At 34.6% G+C, this 21,070-nt stretch overlaps 2 protein-coding genes across 2 annotated transcripts; both read right to left on the bottom strand.

Annotated features, from left to right (window-relative positions):
• Positions 1–312: 312 nt before the first annotated feature.
• On the bottom strand, positions 313–1,458 carry LOC135804288 (uncharacterized). Its single transcript, XM_065318114.1, has 5 exons — positions 1,061–1,458; positions 922–1,000; positions 697–862; positions 530–639; positions 313–462 (listed from the first exon to the last, which is right to left on the bottom strand). The coding sequence occupies exons 1-5, from the start codon at positions 1,115–1,117 to the stop codon at positions 341–343; spliced, it is 534 nt and encodes a 177-aa protein (XP_065174186.1). The 5' UTR covers positions 1,118–1,458; the 3' UTR covers positions 313–340.
• Positions 1,459–1,596: 138 nt separating this feature from the next.
• Positions 1,597–19,352, bottom strand: LOC135804287 (uncharacterized). Its single transcript, XM_065318113.1, has 5 exons — positions 18,722–19,352; positions 4,951–5,187; positions 2,964–3,383; positions 2,541–2,905; positions 1,597–2,486 (listed from the first exon to the last, which is right to left on the bottom strand). The coding sequence occupies exons 1-5, from the start codon at positions 18,818–18,820 to the stop codon at positions 2,303–2,305; spliced, it is 1,305 nt and encodes a 434-aa protein (XP_065174185.1). The 5' UTR covers positions 18,821–19,352; the 3' UTR covers positions 1,597–2,302.
• Positions 19,353–21,070: the final 1,718 nt, after the last annotated feature.

Raw genomic sequence — 21,070 nt, 5'->3', positions numbered from 1 at the left:
ATGTTAGTGTAATGCAAGTTGAAAGTTGCTTAAATTATTTATTATTTATGAGGATGGTGCTAGCGTATTGTATTTTGCGCTATCAAAGTGTACAAAAAAATCAAATACCGGAATATCCGGAATTTAGTACGTCGCGAATGCTGCTTATACACTAGCTCCTATTAATACTATTAGATATATTAATATTTTCAATTAACAGGTTGTCGCGGCGCGTAGTTAGGTCCTCGTTCTAGGATATACATTTTTGATTTTTTGAACACTACTGTGAAGAGATTCACAATCTAGGGTAGGGTAAAAATTTAAAAAAAAAAGTTTCTTTCGTGTTATTTTATCAATAAAATCAGTGCAGATTAAAAACTCCCCCATATATAATGCATTTATAAGTTAAAATGTTACACGAAATTGTCACCACAACCCAAGTATTCTTGTGTATCATATTGACTTCGGCACCGGTAATTACCACTAAAATAAACATAGTGCAAGTGATTCAAAAGTATTAAATATTCACATATTTTTATTTAATACTTACGCAGGTCCGTAGTTGCATGTGTATAGTTTGACATACGGCGTGTCCCAGTACTGGATATCTGTGTACATGATAAAGTCACATCCGACACTGTTTGTATCAGACCAAACAAGCTGAATACAATAGTTGGCAATTAAAACAGAATGTCAGGATTAAATTAATGTACTTGCCTGTGTATACTTGTATAGTACGCAGTGTTCCAAGAGTATTTCTGACCGTAAGTGTAATCATTATGTTCATTGAACCAGGCTTTAATTGCAGCCTCCCAGTTTTGTGTTGGATCCTCTGTGCTACTGTATTCAATATAAAGGTTTTGTCCTACGTGATGCCAACGATCTAAAAAATTTAAAAGCAAACAAATTAAAGTTTTTAAATAAAATAATTACAGGAGTCACCATCGGTAATTTTCACACGTTTTATTTTGCATTGTAAAGAAACTGCACGCCCCTTCTCAGCTAGTACATCATCGTACTTCTAATAATTCAATAAACATTTTTAAATATTATTAAATAACGATATCAATAATACGAATACCATTTTGAGTAAATTTGTGCCCTTTGGTTGATTCGGTACTTCTCCGTAGGCAATCATACGACGATATTTGTTATGTTCGTCAACAATAATTCTCTCCTGAATCGGGTCTATTCCAAGTCTTCTTCTTCTCTACTTCAAATATAGCACCTGCAATGATGGCACACACAACGAAAGTAAAATGCATGGTTACTGTTTAAACAAGAACCACATTAACATTAAGTTTGATTCAAAGAAGTCTCACTTATATACTGAATAATATCTGATAACATATTCGTGCCAATTGTATATTATTTTATGCTTCTAACATGAAATCACAAGTTTAATATTGTTTATCAAACGATTTGCTATTTTGAATATCTGAACAATGGCCTGTAATTGTTATCAAATATTTTTGCCACGATTTGTGTCAAAACGTTTACGTTTGGGTATGTATAAAAATGGTTTGTGATTCATACACCAAAGACAAAGATAAGAAGTTTGGTTCAGTCTTTGTACTATTTACCTGACAGTTAAAAGGAAACAAAAAATAACGCAAATTTACTTCGTACATCTTATTATATACAAATTTTTAGTATCAATAGAATTTCAGTTCATTTTTAGAAAGACAATTTTAAATTTTCTTTGTTCTATAAAATTTTAACAATATTAAACATTATTTTGATTTGTTCGAAATGTAATGTGTAAGGTTTATAAGTTTAAATTCTTAAGCATATAAAATTAATAAATCTATTTAACAGTTATTCAGATTATAGGTACATTTTGATTAGATTCAATTTTTGATCGATTTCGATATTTATTCGTTCAATAGATTTTTTTAAGTTGATATCGTGGATGTTTTTTTGTGAAGCAAACAAAGTGAGAAACATTATTTACAAAAGTAAAGCCAAAAGAATCGCTTTTTAAAATTTTAAAGCGTCTAAACAATTACTTCATTAAATAAGGCTCTTAAAACAAACTAATAAGCAGCGGAATGTATCGATTATGGACTCGGAGCATCAATCGACTATGACTATACAATTCATAACCTCAAAAATATTTTTTTGTCTTTTATTTCATTTAAAGCACTCTTTTTGTTGCTATTTTCTGTGTTAGTGATTCGTTAAATTATCATAAAATATAGTAGAATGTATGCACAGAAGTTTTAAAAAGAATAATATTAGACTTGGTTGCTAGTTGCTGGTGAATTGCGTTTGTTTCAGTTTGAAATCAATCAAAATCAAACAAAACATGATGGTGGCGCCCTCACTTGCCGCTGTAATGGCTGCCAATATGCGATGGTGGGCCACGATGCTTGTACCGACTTCCGGGACGAGAGTGCACGATAGCGTAGTGATCGCTATGCGATGACACCGATCGTGTCGAATTCATTGTTGATCCACCGGAAGTGTAACCTTTTGGATGTTGGGGTGCACCGTTCAATGAATATCTATTAACATAAATATTATCAAATATATATTAATAACTTCAAAGTTAAATTTACCTAGATCCATATTGACTTCCATGCCAAGATCGATAAGGATCGTAGTCTTCAATGATGCTCGGCTCCTTCTCGATAATTTCAGTACGTGCGCATGCGCATGTCATCGCCGAACACAAGAATATATTTATAATCAACATAATAAGGAAGAGAATACCCAACGCAACGCACAACCAGAGCAGCCATGATGGATGCACACTACCATCATCACACAGCTCTTGTACAAGTGGTGCCTCGCCAGGATCCAAGACAAACACACTAGTAGCCGCCATTAAGACACCTTCGTCTGTTACCAACGCCTTAGTTTGTCCGCCACCGTCAGAACAATTTGGGTCTGGGCAAGAGCCTTTACACAAACCAACATCACACTAAAACAAAACACTATTAAGTAAATACTTTTATTAAAAAAATTGGTTCTGTTCCTACCTGGAAATGAACTTCGGAACTTTCGGGAAACCGAAACATTGATTGTAGCTGAGCGTCGGCAATGCTGCGTTTGTCATCATATGTAAAACCCTTGATAACGTTGGGATTGACGGGACATCCGCGTTCATCGATTAGCGGTACACTGCTGTTGAGCTTGTTGAACGCAAAGCATGATTTAACCCGGAAGCCATAAGTCCCATCTGGGCGAGAGATCTCTGCACGCAGCGTATAGGGGCGGCTGTATACCGCTTGCGTGATTTTTCTACCACCATCCAACAGGCGTAATGACACTAACGATGTCTCATTTCGTGCGTTACGGAATCCTGCTTTGCCGCAAGTGATTACATAGAACTTATCATCTGCAAGTTCTAATGTTCGGTGGATTCGTACAGCGATCGGTACTGAACGTTCTTCGGTTTTCTATAAAACAAAAATATTTTGTTAATTTTATGTATAGAAGGTTTTTTTTTTTCATGTAATAATAAATTTGTCCGCCATCTTTTTTCGTTTTATTGTAGTGTGTTCGAGTGTGTCGTCGAAAAACTCACATTTTTACTGGAAAACTATAAAAGCATCATTAACGTCAAATCGCCGTGCGGGTAGCGAAATAAAACGGAAAATCTACGGCGAGTAAAAGTAAAAGCAATCGCAAGAAAAGCAACACAAAATACGATAAAGCCACACGTGCATATAGAGTTGAGGTTATGTCTAGTATCGTGTGCGTGGTGTTGTAACGCGCATTAACGTCGTCAAGATTGCGTTCCGACAATAACAATAAAAGCTTCAAGCGTTTGTCGTGTGTTGTCTGTGTTTATTTGTTCAAACCAACATGTAGCGCCGGAGTATCAAAAAACAAAATGGCGATGTGCTTTTGTTTACACATGTTTGATTTGTTTTTTGTTAGACTTTCATCTGTCGACTGCAGCTGTTCGGTTTTGTTCTCTTCGGACGAACGCGGAAGAATAATCGAAACGCATATTAATGTCTCTATTGTTGCGCGTTGTGCTACAAACGTAACAACAAAACATTTGCTTAAACAAATGTGTTTTGCCTGTTCGCAAATAGATGTCGTTAGTGAGGCAAAAGATGTCAGCATACTGTGTAGCCATTTTGTGGCAAATGAAGCGGAAAGAATGCAACACCGTGCGAAGAAAAGTGGAAGCGCTGAGCATTACAACAGGAGAATGATTATTATTGATAGCGATGCACCGTTTGATGGGCATTCACGATGCACGTGCGCACAAAGCGGGGTTATTTAGTATTTGCGTTGTTTACAGTATGCATGCGGCGAGCACTGCGAGTTCTCGCACGTCCGTCCGTCAAACGGAATTCGTTCTCGGTGAGTAGCAACTGTACTTTTTGCATTTTTTAGTGCGGCCATTACTTTTACTACCTGATAAACAGTTAGTTAGCCAGGTTAAACCTAGTAACAGAACTAGACTCAAAAATACACTTGTGGTTAGGGCAAAAATGTGTATTGTGTTGCCTAGATTTACAGACAATTCAAATCAAAATTCTTTTGTTATTGCGTATTTTATTTGTTTCTTTTTATTGCGATGAATTCTAAATCTCCTACGTGACAAGAATTAATTTAGATAGCTTAAAATGAGTATATCTGCGCGTGCGCACGTTCATCGATTTAAGTATTTTGCTTCTAAACCACGCGGAGCTAAGCCGAAGAGCCCATAAAAGGTCAAACGCTTGGGCAAACGCTACGGCATCGTTTCGTCGAGGTGAGGTCACGTCCTCGACAGCACGGCTACTCGCCCATCATTGATTCTACACTTCTACAAGTGACAATATAAATAAATTTCCAACAAAAACGAGAACATTCAGGACAAATGAAGACTCGAAAAAATCTTTAATGATCATTAAGGCTAAGCATGAAACTCGTGATGGCTTAATGCATCTTAAACTTAACCTCAATTGTGCACTAGTAATGTGGTTGTGTTCAATGTACAAAGATAGCGACAATGGGTTTTCTTACGTTGTTGACGAGTAATCCACAATAATCAGGAGCGGAGTGCGCCGCCAGCAGGTTGATGTCGAGAGCAATCTGGCGGCCGCCGTCTCCGTGCGTCATGCACGCAGGCGTGCGGTAGTCGCGGGCGTGCACCGCCCCGTAGAAGCTGCCATTGAAGGCCACCTTGATGCTCATATGTCCCGCCTTGCATGTTGCCGTCACCTGTGGCACAAACTCTGTGTCGACCAGTTGACATAGCACCTGAAAAATATTAAAAACAATTAAAAACCATATTTTCATTTCTCAATACATCTATTTTCAATAGAAGGCAAAAGTGACTTGAGAAATAACTTTTACTTGTATTGTTTAATGATTAGTTGAAGAATTGAAGAAATACGATATACGAAGGTCGCTTCAGGCGCCCCCGACGCAATTTGCGACGAGTGCGACTCGCGATGGTGCTCGCGAACTCTTTTGAGATATTTATTGTAATTTGTTTGCTGATTTATGCGCGATACAAACTGAGCCACACATAAACACATTGCACCAAAACAGGTACGTACTAATAGTTCAATACCATCAATCTTTACACTACAATAAACGTTTTTTTCTGAAATAATTTTGTACGATCCGGCCCTGTACACTTAGTAAATGCACGAGCACGCATGCAGAAAATGGACACACGCATAAACGCTTATAAGCATAAACCCAAACGCAAGATGCAATTTCGCACTCTTGAAAAGCGCAACAACCAACAAGTGTGTAACTCGTGTGGTCATCCTTTTCGAAACGAGGACGTCCTTAAGATACACTTTTAATAAGGACATACCGAGAGGTCGTAAATACCAGCATGCATCGACGTATTCAATTTTCAATGTAAAGAATAGCTGCAGAAATAAAAAAGTGTAAAAATTATTAAATAGAAATATCTGCATAACCATTCTGTATTGTTCAATAGTACATAAGTCTATAAATAAAAAAATATTTGTAAAATTAATCATTTTAATTTAACGGTATCTAAATCTTAAAACCAAAGAACAAGGTCATATCAAAAGTGCAGATTGCAGAGAATAAAGAATTTATTTCGAAATAAACGCCAACTAAAGAGTTGAGAAGACCGCTAAAGCTAAAATTGTAAAGAATTATCTCCTGCAGACATCTAAGTCTGCTTATTCTGCCAAGACCAAAGACTGAAGAATGAAGACAAACGAATGAGAATGAGTAGATAATCCTTTGAGGACTCTTTGAGATTATACGCGAAGGTGACACAGACTATTATTCAGCATCAATAAAGAACTAGATTAGAATCGAAACTATTTGTTAAATATAGTACCTTAAACTATTTCTTTTATATTACGATATATTACGGTCCTGCATAATTATTGAAACTTGTTTTATTTCATTTGTTAATCACTGAGGTATTATATTATTTTATATTCTGTACTAGTTTAGACATTTGGTTAGGTTTAATATGAAAAGTTGTTAAATTACGTAGGCACGCAACCAGATGTACGTACGTGTCACGTAACAGACAACCCACACATGCTGCCTCGATTCAAGTATTTAAACGTGTTTATAATGCGATCGAATGTGATATAACAGCGTAAACGCCATAAAAGACAAAAACCGAAGCCAGATATTCACATTCACGCACATATCGCACCACGCGAATTCCCAATCACGTACACAGGCCCGTCCTAAAACTCATTCGCAGCTGTTTTTTTATGAAATGTTTAATTATAGCGAAAATTACAAAGGTGTGGTTTATGGCATCCAGTTATTTATTTTTTCTACATCAATTTAATATTCTGATATATCAGACTTGGTGGTAGTTTCGTCATAGCTCATACCTTAATAGCATTAACGTCAAGTCGAAGCCGGACGTTTTTTTTCACGTCCTCCATATTATTACTTCTTGTTATACTTCGACGTTTTCTTGTCGTTTTCTCTGCGCGCCGTTTATCCGCTGCAGATATCTCGCGACTTATCTTGTTTTATTGCATTCGCTTGTTCGCCGCGCGACGTTCACTTTCGATTCCACTTGCGAGTCCATCGGCTGCTTTGCGTTTCGCTTTCGGGCCGCGTTCGAGTTTAATAATTGGTATATCGACGCGATAAATTAACCAGGAATAAAAAAGAAACAAAATCAGCGACGAGAAAATGATGAAATCGACAACTGGTTGGCATAACGTGCGATATTGCTAAGAATTACTACTGAAATTAAAAAAAAAGCTGCGTTCAAGCTTTAAGCCCGTTAGATGTCTCTACTTTGATTATAAATCCATTAAAACCATTTCCTTTTATTATTTTGTGTTATAATCTTATTTAATTACTATAATACAGTCGTTATCTATTTTATATATTCACAAAACATGATTTTGTACTCGGCGCACGTTTTAATTATTGCTCATATCGTAGATGAAACAATGCATGACCGTATTTAACATGATTTAATGTTTTCGCCGCGTACGTTCATAATAATTACGCGGCGTAAAACCGCTAATAACAAAAAAAATCCCTCCGTCCCTTCACAGCGACTAATTGAAGTGTGCGCGGTGCATTACTCGTCTGTAGATTCACTCACACGCATCAGCTAGTTGTAATCAAAAATGGCGAACGCTTACGATCATCGCTACCATAGTACATGTATGCTTGGTTGCATATATGCCTGATTTATACGCTCATACTCGCACTGACCAACAATTAATTATGATACAGTAATTCGTAATTCTACGGCCGTGTTTAAAGCGTGTGCGCATCATGCGCACACATGTTAATTAATGACTATGAACTTAAAATGCACAGAATTAAATTTTGTGCATCATGCAAGAATGAAAAAATGTATGCGATTAAAAATGCGGAAGTAAATTTGCAAATTCGAAATGGCGATGCACTGATCTTGACCGAGCAGAAAAAATTGCACTGCAACTATGTTACGGTTGTTATTTTTCTTGCTCTTCAAGATCGACTGATTGCTAATTATTGCACACGAGTACTAATATGCAAGGTAAGCACATTTATGCAAAACACTGACCATTAGACACTAATTAAATTATGATAATTTCAAACAATATTTAAATGATGTACATCATTATTAACTTAATAAGTATTTCCAAAATAAACGTTTTTTGTTTGTTTTTATGTTTTGTACCATAGATTTAATTGAATACGTTGAACACTTGCAAAATTGAATTATGCGTATGTCATCTCTGCCGTCGTAAATCATGCGCAGCCGTCGCGAGCCAGTAACATCATTATTATTAAATTTAATTGTGCGTTTAGAGATAAAGACAACAAGTGCGGTCTGTTGGCCGTCTATCTGTAATTGAAGTAATAAATAACTCAATTAGATTTCTCGATACACGAATACAGCCAACCACTAGACCGCAGGTAATGCCATCGACAGAAAACTACGTACAAAAAAAGTAAAAGAAATTAAAATGAAGCCGACAACAACAACGACAACGAAATTAAATGAAATTACATCTCTTCCATGTAATTTATTGTGCAAGGATTTAAATGTCTTGCCTTCAAAGTAATCTATTTTTATTATAGGCAACTCAACGTGCACAATGCGCTATTCTAATTATTCATCTGCTGGAAACAATTACAATGGAATGTCACGTGTTGTTTATGTAAATATTCGCCAAGAGTCATTTGTTCGTAGAAACCACATTCATATTCATACATCCATAGAATGGCTGCAGGCATGCAGGCCTGCAGGACGACTGATGACTCAAGAAAAACACTTCGCACAAAAAAAAAATGCGTTAAATGTTGCGTAATAGTTTGGCGAGCAAATGATGCCCACACCTTTTGCAGACACTTTTAAGTAGGTACATAGTCGACCATGATGATGACTGAAATGGCCAGATGCGCCACGCGATCGTTAAATGATTAAACATTTCAATATTTAAATATTTAAATATTGTAAATATTTTAAACACACGTTGCAGTTTCCGCAACCGTTAATTTTTTTGTTGCATTCATTTTTGCATACGCTTTGCACGCATCGTCTTGGCTTTCAGTTATTTTTTTTCTGGACGTTGAGCAATAATTTCCTCTGGTAAAGGTTATGATTAAAATATTAGTCACGCCCTCTACCCGTCACAACATAATGATGCATTTAAGTAGAAAAGTTGCATAACTTTCCTATTTTCTTGTACAGTGTCATTAAAACAAATAAAAAATGCGTTTTGTTTTATTTGTTGCTGATTTAAACAAACAAAAACTCAATAAAGTGCATTGCACCTGATATTTTGAGTTATGCGTGCTTGAAAAGTAAAAGTGATGAGTTTCATGACACTGCGCGACACAGCCGCTCGCAATTGTTGGTAATAATCATTACAACAATTACTACGATCAGCTAGAGTCAACCGCCATCATTATTACTTCATTTGGTTACATTTCATTTCACTTCGTTTGTGGACTTTAAAAATTGCTGATTTTACGGCTGTTACGAAGTGAAGTCGTAATTTATTGCATAATTATTGGCTTTGTTTCATTGATTTCGATGTCAACAACCAACTAACCAAACATCGAAAGTAAAAACCGTCGTTTTTTTTTCACTGTAATAAAATGGTTGATGATGATGTTCATGTTATGACATACTTTTCACAATTTTCACAGTAAATCCAAGAAAAATAAAAACGAAAACATTAACTTATGACTTCAACCAGACGTCTGTGTTAACGCAAACAAAAGATCAAAATTCTCATCATTATCATTACGCGTCAGCGATTAAATATTTTCATCGCGTTGTGCTCCACTTTGTTTTCGAATATTTTTCGCACATCATAGAAAGTTGTGCATAGTTTTCTCGACAGGTGAGCAATAATTTTAATTTCAGTTGTTTTGTAATAATTAATCGTAAAGCAACATGTTTAAAATGACATGTTACATAAGCTACTGTCATTAATATCACCTCAAATGTAGATTATTTTTAATTTAAATTTAAATTTGTGATTTATGAAGATCTTTAAACCTTAGTTGTATAATACGCAATTATTCTAAGAAGTAATTTATGCAATTATTATGTTGTTCGTGGTTTGCATTGCATTCGTGGCCTAAAAACAAAAACCGGATGCAATCGCAAATTGCAATATTGCGGTAGGTAAATTTTATTGTTAATTATATAAATAATAATAAAGTCGCTGGTTGTACTGAACGCGGATGTGCATTGTTCATTGCTACAAAGTGCATGGCAAACTCGTGCACACTATCGATTACAACTTTCATTTAACTATAATTTTACTTTTAATTTGTTTCCGAACCTATTTTTTATATTAAAGTAAATAAAATAAAAATTGTCATTACATTGTTGCGATTTGTGCAAAGTTATGAAGCATGCACATTAAACTTTGCAAGCAAATGATGCGGATTGTGTAGGAGATTGTGTGGATTGTAGGGTATGCATAGCAAATTGTGATTTGAGGATTTGGATTGTCAGATTGTTGGATTGTGGTGGCCTGGTGGCCATCCGCGTCCACCCACGACAAAACGCAAAACGTGACCTCGTACTTATTCGACGGATATGCGCTGAACATACACATAATACAACATCCACATTCACATCTACTTACATTTATTCACGTCAACACATTCACACTACATCTAGATACCTACACAATACACAAATAATAAAATGTAAAAGAGAAATAAGAAAAATAAATCAAAAAGTTCAATTTTAATGATTTTTAAGTCGCACAAGTTGCACAAATGCTCGCTATTATTCTAATTCACACGGTTGTAACTAGACATCGTCTTAGATTTGATTTACTTTATGTAATCTATATTCACTTATATTATAATATACTCTCGTTGTATAATTTACTATTAAATCATGATTATAATCAAAATTCTTGACATTGTTATTCCACCTATAGCTTCAATTCAATTGTCTATAGCCGGTATTGTTGGTTATGTAGTTGTTTGTCATTCATCTCGCGTAGCCGCGCAGCTTTGTCATCGCCTCGAAATAAACTGTAACGCCGACGCAACGCTTGAAATATGCGAAATGCGCAATGTGTGATGGGTGATTCTGTGCTCACCGCACGTAGGTACCAGGTATTTGCCTGTCTGCCTAAATACAGCTTTGTCTTCATACACAAGCATACAAACACAACGATCTAATGATCGAATGGAATGGAAATGGCAAATTGTACTTCCCCACCGAAGTGTCGGTAACGCGCAAATTATATCGAAATATTATCGAAATTAATGAATTACTCAAAATCTATACAAGTTACAAACATGAATCTTTCAGAAATATATTTATTAATAAATACTACATCTGATTTAATAAAATCACTTTGATTGGATTAGTACAACAAAAGTAATTAACAAATAAAATAAAATAGAATAAAAATGTAAATTGTGAGTTTTAAAAACATGTAAATTGTAAATATCCGCATGCATAATACATGTATAACGGATGCGAGCACGCGTTCGGTTTTCAAACACAAATTTACGCCACAACAACAAAAAATCCGTTGGAAATCGTTCGTGTGTCAATGATTTTCATGGCTTTACGCAGCCACGAATCCGTTTTTCTATTTAGTATGCGTTTGTTTACGCAGAATAAACAAATACATGTTAAACACTCCAACAAAAACTGTAAAAACTATACACACAATACCATAATTACAATCGTAAATAATATCTTTAAAAAAAGGCTATTAATTTTAACAACTTGCCTTAAATATATGAATATATGACTTAAGTAAGTTTATAACGCACGATTGAACATTTCACACAAACAACATTGGTTTTTAGGTCGGTAATTCCACCCAAAAACGTAATTTCGCAACTTTACTTAACTTAAGCTTACTCCACCTCAACTGACATCTACTGACATAATATCCAATCAATTTCTTGCATTACAACTAACATTAAAAATGTTTAGTTTACGTAATTTCTATTTTTTATTTATGCTGCATTCTATACTTGATTATTGGATATTAATAACTTTCAAAATGCTTATTGAAATGTTTGCAACAAAGCAAAAGTTCATTATCTAGCTGTGTGAGAAGTTTAAGTTTTCGATTAAGTTTCGAAATCAGTTTTTAATCACGATCATCAAGAATGCGCACATGTATAATGACTTAATATGAATTAACCTTACATTATATTCATATCTTTAAGTCCGTACAATAAACACAATAGCAACAATCATAAATCACATATGGTTGTAATATTAAAAAGAGATTATAATTAAAATAAGAAACTTTAGTAGAAGTTAAAGTTAAATTTAATGCATAGTTTTTTATTTGTCTGCATTGAATATGGCCTATTTTATCTCTTGATCTATCTTCAATGCGATTGTTGAATACTTTTATACGCATTTTTCGCATTTATTGAAAATTCCAGCGGTTTACCAGTAAAATTCAACATTTTTGAGATTCCTAGATTTCAGATTAGAACACGAAAAGGTCTACATCGGCAAAAAGTCAAAGGATAAAGCAGAATTTCGTTATTTTATTTCAAACATATTAAATTTTACTACGCGCACTGTATGTATATATAGTAAGTGTATAATTGGTTGTATATTTTATGTAAAGATTCAAGCGATGCGATTAAACGCCGCGACGAAAACGCCTTGTCGATGGTATCAGGAAGGATATTTATTTCGAAGTAATTTGAACTTAGCATTCTCGCACATAAACAATGCACTAAAACAAAGCCATAATAGACAGATGGCGGGATATTTCTTATATATAATAATAACAAGAAGTCCTAAAATACTCTGATAACTTGATATAATATATAGAATAAATCTATGTGCAGTGAAATTGGCCATAATGCAAAACCGTTATCCTAACGTCAGTTTTATTGACATGACGGCGCTTTTTCAGCGCACCGCCGCTGTTGTTATTTGTAGAATGTTAGTTATTGCGGTTGTGACGTCGCATCGCTGACGGAGATTTATCGTCTCAATGCGTGTGTTATCCGACAGGATCGCGAGCTTTGAAGATTTTCACAACTTCCGACTTGACGCTTCGCAATTCAATACTTGAAAGTTTTCGAGACTCGCAAAATCTGTTGGTAAGCGCATAACTCAACAACGCCTAGACTTATTTAGCCAATTCTTTTTTTTAAATGTTCGTTAAAGTCCAAGGATGGATTTTACGGCGATAAAAATTCGAATAATTGCCGGAAAACCCTACAGACAGCCCTTTTCTATAGGATAAAAGTTGGCATTGAGATTCAATCATAGTTATAGTTAAATAGTTGAATCCGAGATGGTGCGCTGAAGTGCATTATTAGCAACACTTTAAATAATTAATTTCTGTCAAATAAAATTGCGAATCTTATTGATAGAATTGACACGTACCATGTCTAGAACAAGAGAGTAAAAACGAATTACATTTTTATTAAACACTACCGGGGCGAAGTCGCGGGTAAAAGCTAGTTGTAAATACTAGAAACAAAAATTGATTTTATATGTTTTTTTATATTCAAACATCTCAAGAATTTTAATGTTATAAAAATAAAACTTAAATGTTAAGTAGGAATTTTTATGCACTAACGATAAAAATATATATTCCCTCATCAATCACTTAAATAGCTTCCACAGCTGAAATTACTGAGTAGCACGCGCGTGCGCGTTCTTAACACGCGCGCATGACCTGCGCATGCGCTGTAATTAAAATCGAAATTAATTCTATTTATCCATTAATTTCAGAATTAATCTCACTACATTGCGATTACCAACTCTACACTATTCACTGCGTCTAATGAGAGTAATAAATAACCAGAATAATGAATACTTCATAATTAATTCGTGCAAAAATTGAGAAGGAAATTTCATAAAACGATAAAACCATTACAATTAGATAAATTTATACGTATTATACAAATTAACGGTTTCGCTCACCAGCGACTGAACAATTAGTAATGGCGCGATTAATCAAAGCATATCAAAATGCCGTTTAATTATTTATACTTAAGTTAAGTTTACTTAAGAAAAATTAAATTTCAAACACTGTTACTTTAATGTTAATGCAAGGATAAAAAATTAACGAAGGGTAAAACTATCGCGTGATATAAATATTTTCATTATAAATAAATAATAAATTAATGCGTATATGCATTCATAAAACAATTCAATTAAATTCAAATAAATAATTATTAACCTAGATTGAATCAATTAAAAAGAAATCTGCACCATATATTTTCATTGCATTGATTTCAAACGATTTCCGACTTGAGTCATTTGCGCATGCGCTGCGCGCTTTATCATTTTCCGGACGATTTGGCACGCCCTCCTGCGTCGTCGCGCTCGTCTGCACTCACCTTTGCCATCTAGATTTTTTCAATTTCACAAGCACAACTTTATGTGAATGCAAGTGGCTTAACTTAAGTAATGACTTAATCTTCTTAGAAAGCCAGCATCTTGATATTGAAATTCATATACTATATGACTTAAGTCTAAGATTTATATATTAGAAATATGACTTTACTCTTGAATTTACTTTACGTACAATTTAAATTTATACTCGTGCCCGAAGTTAGTTAGAATACGGCTTCACCTGGTGAGACCTCTTTGACTCGCTCGGTTCTAAGGTCACCGAATCAGAGCCGCGATCTCACCGCATGCGTTTGAAGTGAAATGAACCGAAGGCGGAAATGAAAATCGAAAACGCTCCGAGTCCACAACACCCAGATTTTATGCAGATTTTAAGAGCTAATAAAACAAAACACACAACAAAGATGAAGCGAAGAGTAGGTATATAACATTTAAACATGAAATAAATTTAATTTATCATGTGGTCCACACCCAAAAATTTCTATTTTTTTTTCGGTAAAGCGTGAGAAATCATATATTGTATATATAATCTATAATATAAAAATGAATCGCAAAATCTGTTCGTAAGCGTATAACTCAACAACGTCTTGACCAATTTGGCCAATTCTTTTTTTTTTAATTTTCGTTGAAGTCCAAGGATGGCTTTTGCGGCGAGAAAAATTCGAATAATTGCCGGGAAAATCCTAAAGACAGCCTTTTTCTATAAGATAAAAGTTGTCATTGAGATTCAATCATAATTATAGTTAAATAGTTGATTCCGAGATGACGCATTGAAGTGCATTATTAGCAATTCTTTAAATAATTAATTTCTTTAAAATAAAATTGCGAATCTTATTGATAGAATTGACGCATACTATGTCTAGAAAAAGAGAGTAAAAATGAATTACATTTATATTAAACACTACCGAGACGAAGTCGCGGGCAAAACTAGTAGGTTTAACTAAAAAGTAATAACATTACCTAACTTATTAGCTATTCTACGATAGGTGGCGCTGTATAATAACAGTTTTTATTCTTTTTTTTTGTGTTAGCAATCGTATGCTAACGAGTTAAATTCTTATCATAACGCAAATCTCATGTTCTGACTGTGTTTCAGCCTGCGTAATACGCGCGTTTGCTGCCTTCATTTCCGATGTGCACATCACACGTTTATTGTGTATGGCTGTGTGCTTGAGTAAAGTGCACCGGCGCTGTGAATTTCTCGGCTTTCACTTTGTGTTTGCACACAATTTAAACATTCGTAAATGTGGACAGCACGACACAATCGAAAATTGTTAACATCCCTCAAATCTAATTAAAAAAAAGTATCCTCAGCTCAATTTAATCATAAAAAGTGTTTAGCATTGCAAATTTTCCGCTCGAGTTAAGTTAGATTGTGTTATTTTCAAGTCGCGCATGCGCAATCATGGAACAGCTGGAAGTCAATTGTGCGAGCGCGCACTCGCCTTAAATAAATAACTGCATCTCGTTATTGTTAATCGCACAAAACAACGAACAACAAATAAAGCAACTGCGCGCGCAGCGCAGCGCCTCTTCAATCTTCAATGCCGAGAAGCAATCACAATCGCAAACGACCGGTGAGCACCGAGCAGAAAGCACAACTAGATTACAAATTACCGCAGAATATTGTAAAATGTGGATGATATACTCGACGCATACAAAAGCTACTTAAGTTAAGTCAGTTGGGAATTTTAAACGTATTTGATACAAAATTTTATATGATTGCAGAGCTTATTTTCGTTTGACATTTATGAAGTAGTTTCTCTAGTGTACTGTAGTGTCTCATGGTCGTTCGTTGGTTGTTACTTGTTTGGCTTGTTGTTCAGTTTTGCCGATTTGCATAAGTTGCCACATTGCTACCTACCAGCTAAAGCAGCAACCTCAACAAGAAGCAAGGAGCATATTAACTAATAGAATAATACAAGTAATAAAAGTTAAATATGAATTAAACAATGCAAGGAGTTCCAACTTTGACTTTCAGTGGATATAATTCAAAGAATCTAGTGAACTCCACCTTGACTGACGATAAAACTGGAGTGTAGAGTTTAGTTATTATTTAAAAAGTGAAAAAAAAAAACAGAAAAACATTTTTTTTTGTTTTTTCTTCAAAAATCTAAGTAGTACCTATTATATTCAGAATGTTATTATAATGAATTTTACTTATATCAAAGTTTTACAAAAAAGTTATGAGGGAATTAATGGTTTTTCAAAAAATTAACTTTTTTAAAATTGGTAAAATAAATAGCTATTACGCGATACATTTCGCAACATCGCATAATGGGAGGTCCTTCCTAGTTGAAATTAAAGATTTCATTCCACGGGTGCAGAATTTTTATGTTCAGAACACTGAAATATACGCTGCGGTAATTGCACGAGCCACAAAATTAAATAAAGTAATGATGTTTGCCATTTTATGGTTTTTCCTGGCCACACAACATATGCAGACGAATGTAAATTATTCGCAACTTTATAGCCATAGAAAATTTATCCTTTTGCGGTAATAGTTGTAGAAGATGTGAATAATTTGTGGTAAACAACTGAAAGGAAACGTAAAAACACCAGAAAATTCCAACATTAAAAAGCAGTGCAAAGGAAGCGAAATGATTGAACATAAAGATGTATTACCGTTGTAAGATCTGCGAGTAAGATGAAAGAATTGAGGAGTAAGAAATGCATCGTGATTGTTTGCTTTTCACGCGATTTGCTAAAATCTACAACACTGCTGCAAATTGCAACATTTCACGCTTCAATAACTCAGTAACGTTGAATTCAACGTTCAAGATCAAAAGTTACCTAAACATTATACGTGGAATAATTAAACAAAGTATTTGTTCATTTCCTATTTGTTAATTATACGGATTTTTTCATTAAATTTGCATGAAATTAGTTTAGGTTTTATTTTAAGTTAGATTTTCTTGAACATATTGTATGTATTGAATATTAATGTCAGGTATTTATTGAATTCTTTGTATGGAGCTTTATATGCCATCATGGCGTGCTGATATAACATAAAAAATAAGCGAAAGTTTATTCCTGTCAGCCGGGCGCACATCATCATAATTTTTTGTCAGCAACTTTCTTTTCTCGACATCCTCACTTCGCTCAGTCGCTCTTATACTAATTTCGTATATTCTCATTTTCTATTCTTAATTTTATTAACGCGCAATTTACTTATTTGTTACCAAACTTGTTTGATTTCCATTTTAGGATATTATTATCTTTATATTTATATTACTTTCAATTACCTATTACTTTTTGTGTGTTTTTTTACTGATTAGTCGCATATAACTAAATTTTATTACTTTAATTTATCAATTTTACAAAATTATTATCTGTACGTAACCAAACTGCTTTCTCATCACATTAACAGTTGGATATTGCCTAAGAGAAAATATAGAGGAAAGTGTGACTAAAGGCAAGCCACTGAGCATAATGCGCATAGAACTAAAGTGCAACTAATACAAATTTAAATTTAAATTGAAATGTAATGCAAAATTAATTATTAACGCTAAATTAACACGATATTAACCGACACAAATTGCAAAGGAATAAAATTTTCTTATAGAAAGTAGGCCACCAAATACACGAAGCATTATTACTAGAATTTAAATCTATTCAACACCAGATGGAGTTATTGGGATGTTTTTTTCATAATACTTATTTTTATTTTACATGTAATATATTCTGCTCATAATTGCTACTTGGTATGTATGACATATGACATTTTGCTTCAAGTACAAACCACTGCTGTGTAAAGTAATATGTAGTAGATATGTTGGCCGAAGTCTCAGCAAAGTGATACAAAGGTAATATGTGTAATATGTACGCATAACGAACGCGAATTCCATCGAATTCTCGCCGAGCGACTAATTCGCCGCGTCGCGTCGTCGTCCAGCCGTCGATCGCGCAGAGAGCCCGCCGAACAGAGACTAAGTTGCATTTTCAAGGCTTTTGAAAGTAAAACTCGCGGGCCGCGAGCCGCGACCGATCTGCGTTTTGTTGCGTTTGTTAAGAGAGCGGTCTACAGCGACAACAAATGCAGCGAGTGCACGTATGGATAAGATGCTGGCGATAATTGATGCTAACATGTGTAGATACACTGCGTATCATAATTACGAGGACGTTTTTTTTCTTGATTTTGAGTATTGGAGCAAATTGCTACGATTTTTTCAATATAAACTTGTTTTTCTTGTTTTTACACAAAAAATTAACATTTTTGAGCAAATTTTTAATAAATTTTAACTAAATAACTAAAAATAACATTCCATCAAATATTTTCCACTAAATACTATATTATGACGTAATAAGTCACATTGTTTAACCACTTAACACCTCTTAACACCTCCAGCTACTTATTCAAAGAATCAATGTCTCACATCGAATAAATATTGAGTATTCATCACCATTTTTCAATCGAAAATGAATCATAAATGGTTCTTTATAAATTGCAATACAAAAAACGTGTTCATTGTGTCTAAGGTAATTTACCTGTCTAGTTCCGCATGTCAGAAGCACGCCGACCAGAATAGCGAAAATCCGGCCGTTCGTCGACATCCTCGCATTATTTACACTCATATCGGCACTCATTCTAACACTTTCTATTTCAAATTTACGCAAATTAATATTTATGAACACACTGTATGTCAACTGTCACTACAGTCTTACACTTTATGTAAGATACGGAAAATTCATAATTAAATAAACAAATAATTTCAATGCTCACATTGTCACTTCACTTCCAAAATAAAAAAATGACTTAAGTTGAATTTGAATTAAATTAAGTCACTTGATATATGCACGTTTATCAATATCAATAATGTTTTTGTTATTGCAACAGTGTTTACATTCACTAGATTATATTTTCACGATATTTACACTTTTTATTTAATTTATTAATGTTATTGATGAATATTTGACTGTTTTTAATTGCAGATGGTGTTGTCTTGTAGTGTTTATAATGTTTTGATATGAAGTAAATGCTTTTCGAGTTTACGTCGACATGCTGCACGTCCGAGCTTTCCGATCGTTTTGACTTTTGACTTCACTGCGCTGCTGGCTTGAAGTGAGCTCTAAGCGCGCCGCGGTTGCGCACTCGCGGTCTGCGTTGGACTGCGCGAGTGTTTCGCGTCTAGCACAGCGTTGGAGTCGCGGAAACTAGTTTTGATCGCATCGCAGTCACTACACGCTGCACCCAAAGTGACTTAAGTCTATTTTCTTTCCACACTTTTCTACGTCTATGGTTTCATAGAGAGAGAAACACAAGCCTCAATACTTATTTCCGCTTATGTCAAGTTTGTTCTATCTACCTTTATACCTACCTGAAAGTAACTTAAGCCGCTTAAATTTAGTCTAATTATTATATTTTTAGACACTTTGTATGTTAAATTTACTCTGCGGTAATTTTGTTGGTTTAAGCATTTTTATTTATTTAAAATTATAGTTTTTTGTTGAAATAAAACAGTTCACTTTTTATAAACAACTTAATTAATGACAGCCGCAAATATTTGGCGGATGACCTTGCTACGCTCGGTCGCATGTGACTTTAATGAGGCGGAAGTAAAAGTAAAAGTCACGCCCCGCATCTCGCACCTGACTGACGCAGAATTTAAGTTTTATTCTAAGTTAAACACAGTGTGTGTTTCATATTTGTTTTATTACTCTAAACATATTGTATGTGAATGTTTTGGAGTTATTTTTACATTTAAAATCATTATTCGATTTTAAGCCGATGTGTAAATAAAATAACGCCGGACGCCTAGCGCACGTCGAGTTAGGAGATAATGGAGGAAACGGCCGGAGCGGAAAAAGCAGCAAACGAGCCGGCGAAAATTGGATTAAAAGGCAAAACGAATTTCCCGTGAGAAGAAAGAATCCGCGTGATCTTTTTCCTAGTTTTTTCTCTTGTGACAGGCTTTAATTCGTTTTGTCGACGCTTTTTATTCAACTCTTCTCGCTTGTTAATAATTTAATCATCGGAACAACTGTTAAGTGCAACGCAGCAAAGGAAAGCGGAAAAGGAGGAAAACCCAGAACGGAAAGTGAACCGTCAAATGTGACTAGAATTTATTCACTTCTTTCAACTCAATTAAATATGATACTTTTCCAAGTTAAATGTTAGGTTAGGTTGTTTGCGCATGCGTATACCATGTACATCAAAACTTTTCTCATTTTACGAAGCAACGTAGCGAAATATAAGGATGAAAGGTAAAGAATGATCAGATTTTATAACTTACGGTGCATTAGTCATAGGCACTAAACACCCCATTTAGTGACTCCTTCGACGCTTTACTACTTGAGTCCTTTTTATCGCGTTTGGATGCGCACCAGCCACGTTTTACGCATTTTTCCACGTTATACTTGAAAGGATTCCAATAGGATACAACTGAATTTTTTCGTTTTAAGAAAGACAAAATAACAAACGATTTTTTAATGAAAACCAAATTTGTTCAAACAACCACTAATTTGTAACTATTAGCCCTTTAAGTAGCTCTGGTGTCATATTCCCGCTTATCCACCCTTCATTTTTCCGCTGTTCCGCTCTTTTGTCGTTTGCGCTTGGCTAATCCTTCGTTTTCCTGCATTTTAATGAGCATCTTGTACAATTAGCGCCGGCGTTGTTTTTCTAATAAGGACTAATTGCCTGTGGCGACATCAGCCAAACGAAGTGGTCGCAATTACAAACTCTTTAAGCCATTCACGCATATTTTTTTTTAAACCAAAGTTCTAAAATAAATTTTTAAATACTAAACATACAACTTACCTGCCTGATTTATTTTAGTATGAACCACGCCCGAGAAAATTATATATCACATAAACATTACACACAAATATTTGTTT

Source organism: Atheta coriaria, unplaced genomic scaffold, assembly GCF_025399875.1.
Source record: "Atheta coriaria isolate IRGN ID8LTWV9N9 unplaced genomic scaffold, Caltech_Dcor_3.1 hic_scaffold_3_pilon, whole genome shotgun sequence".
NCBI classification, from domain to species: Eukaryota; Metazoa; Arthropoda; class Insecta; order Coleoptera; family Staphylinidae; genus Dalotia; species Dalotia coriaria.
This window is presented reverse-complemented; position numbering and strand designations above follow the sequence as displayed.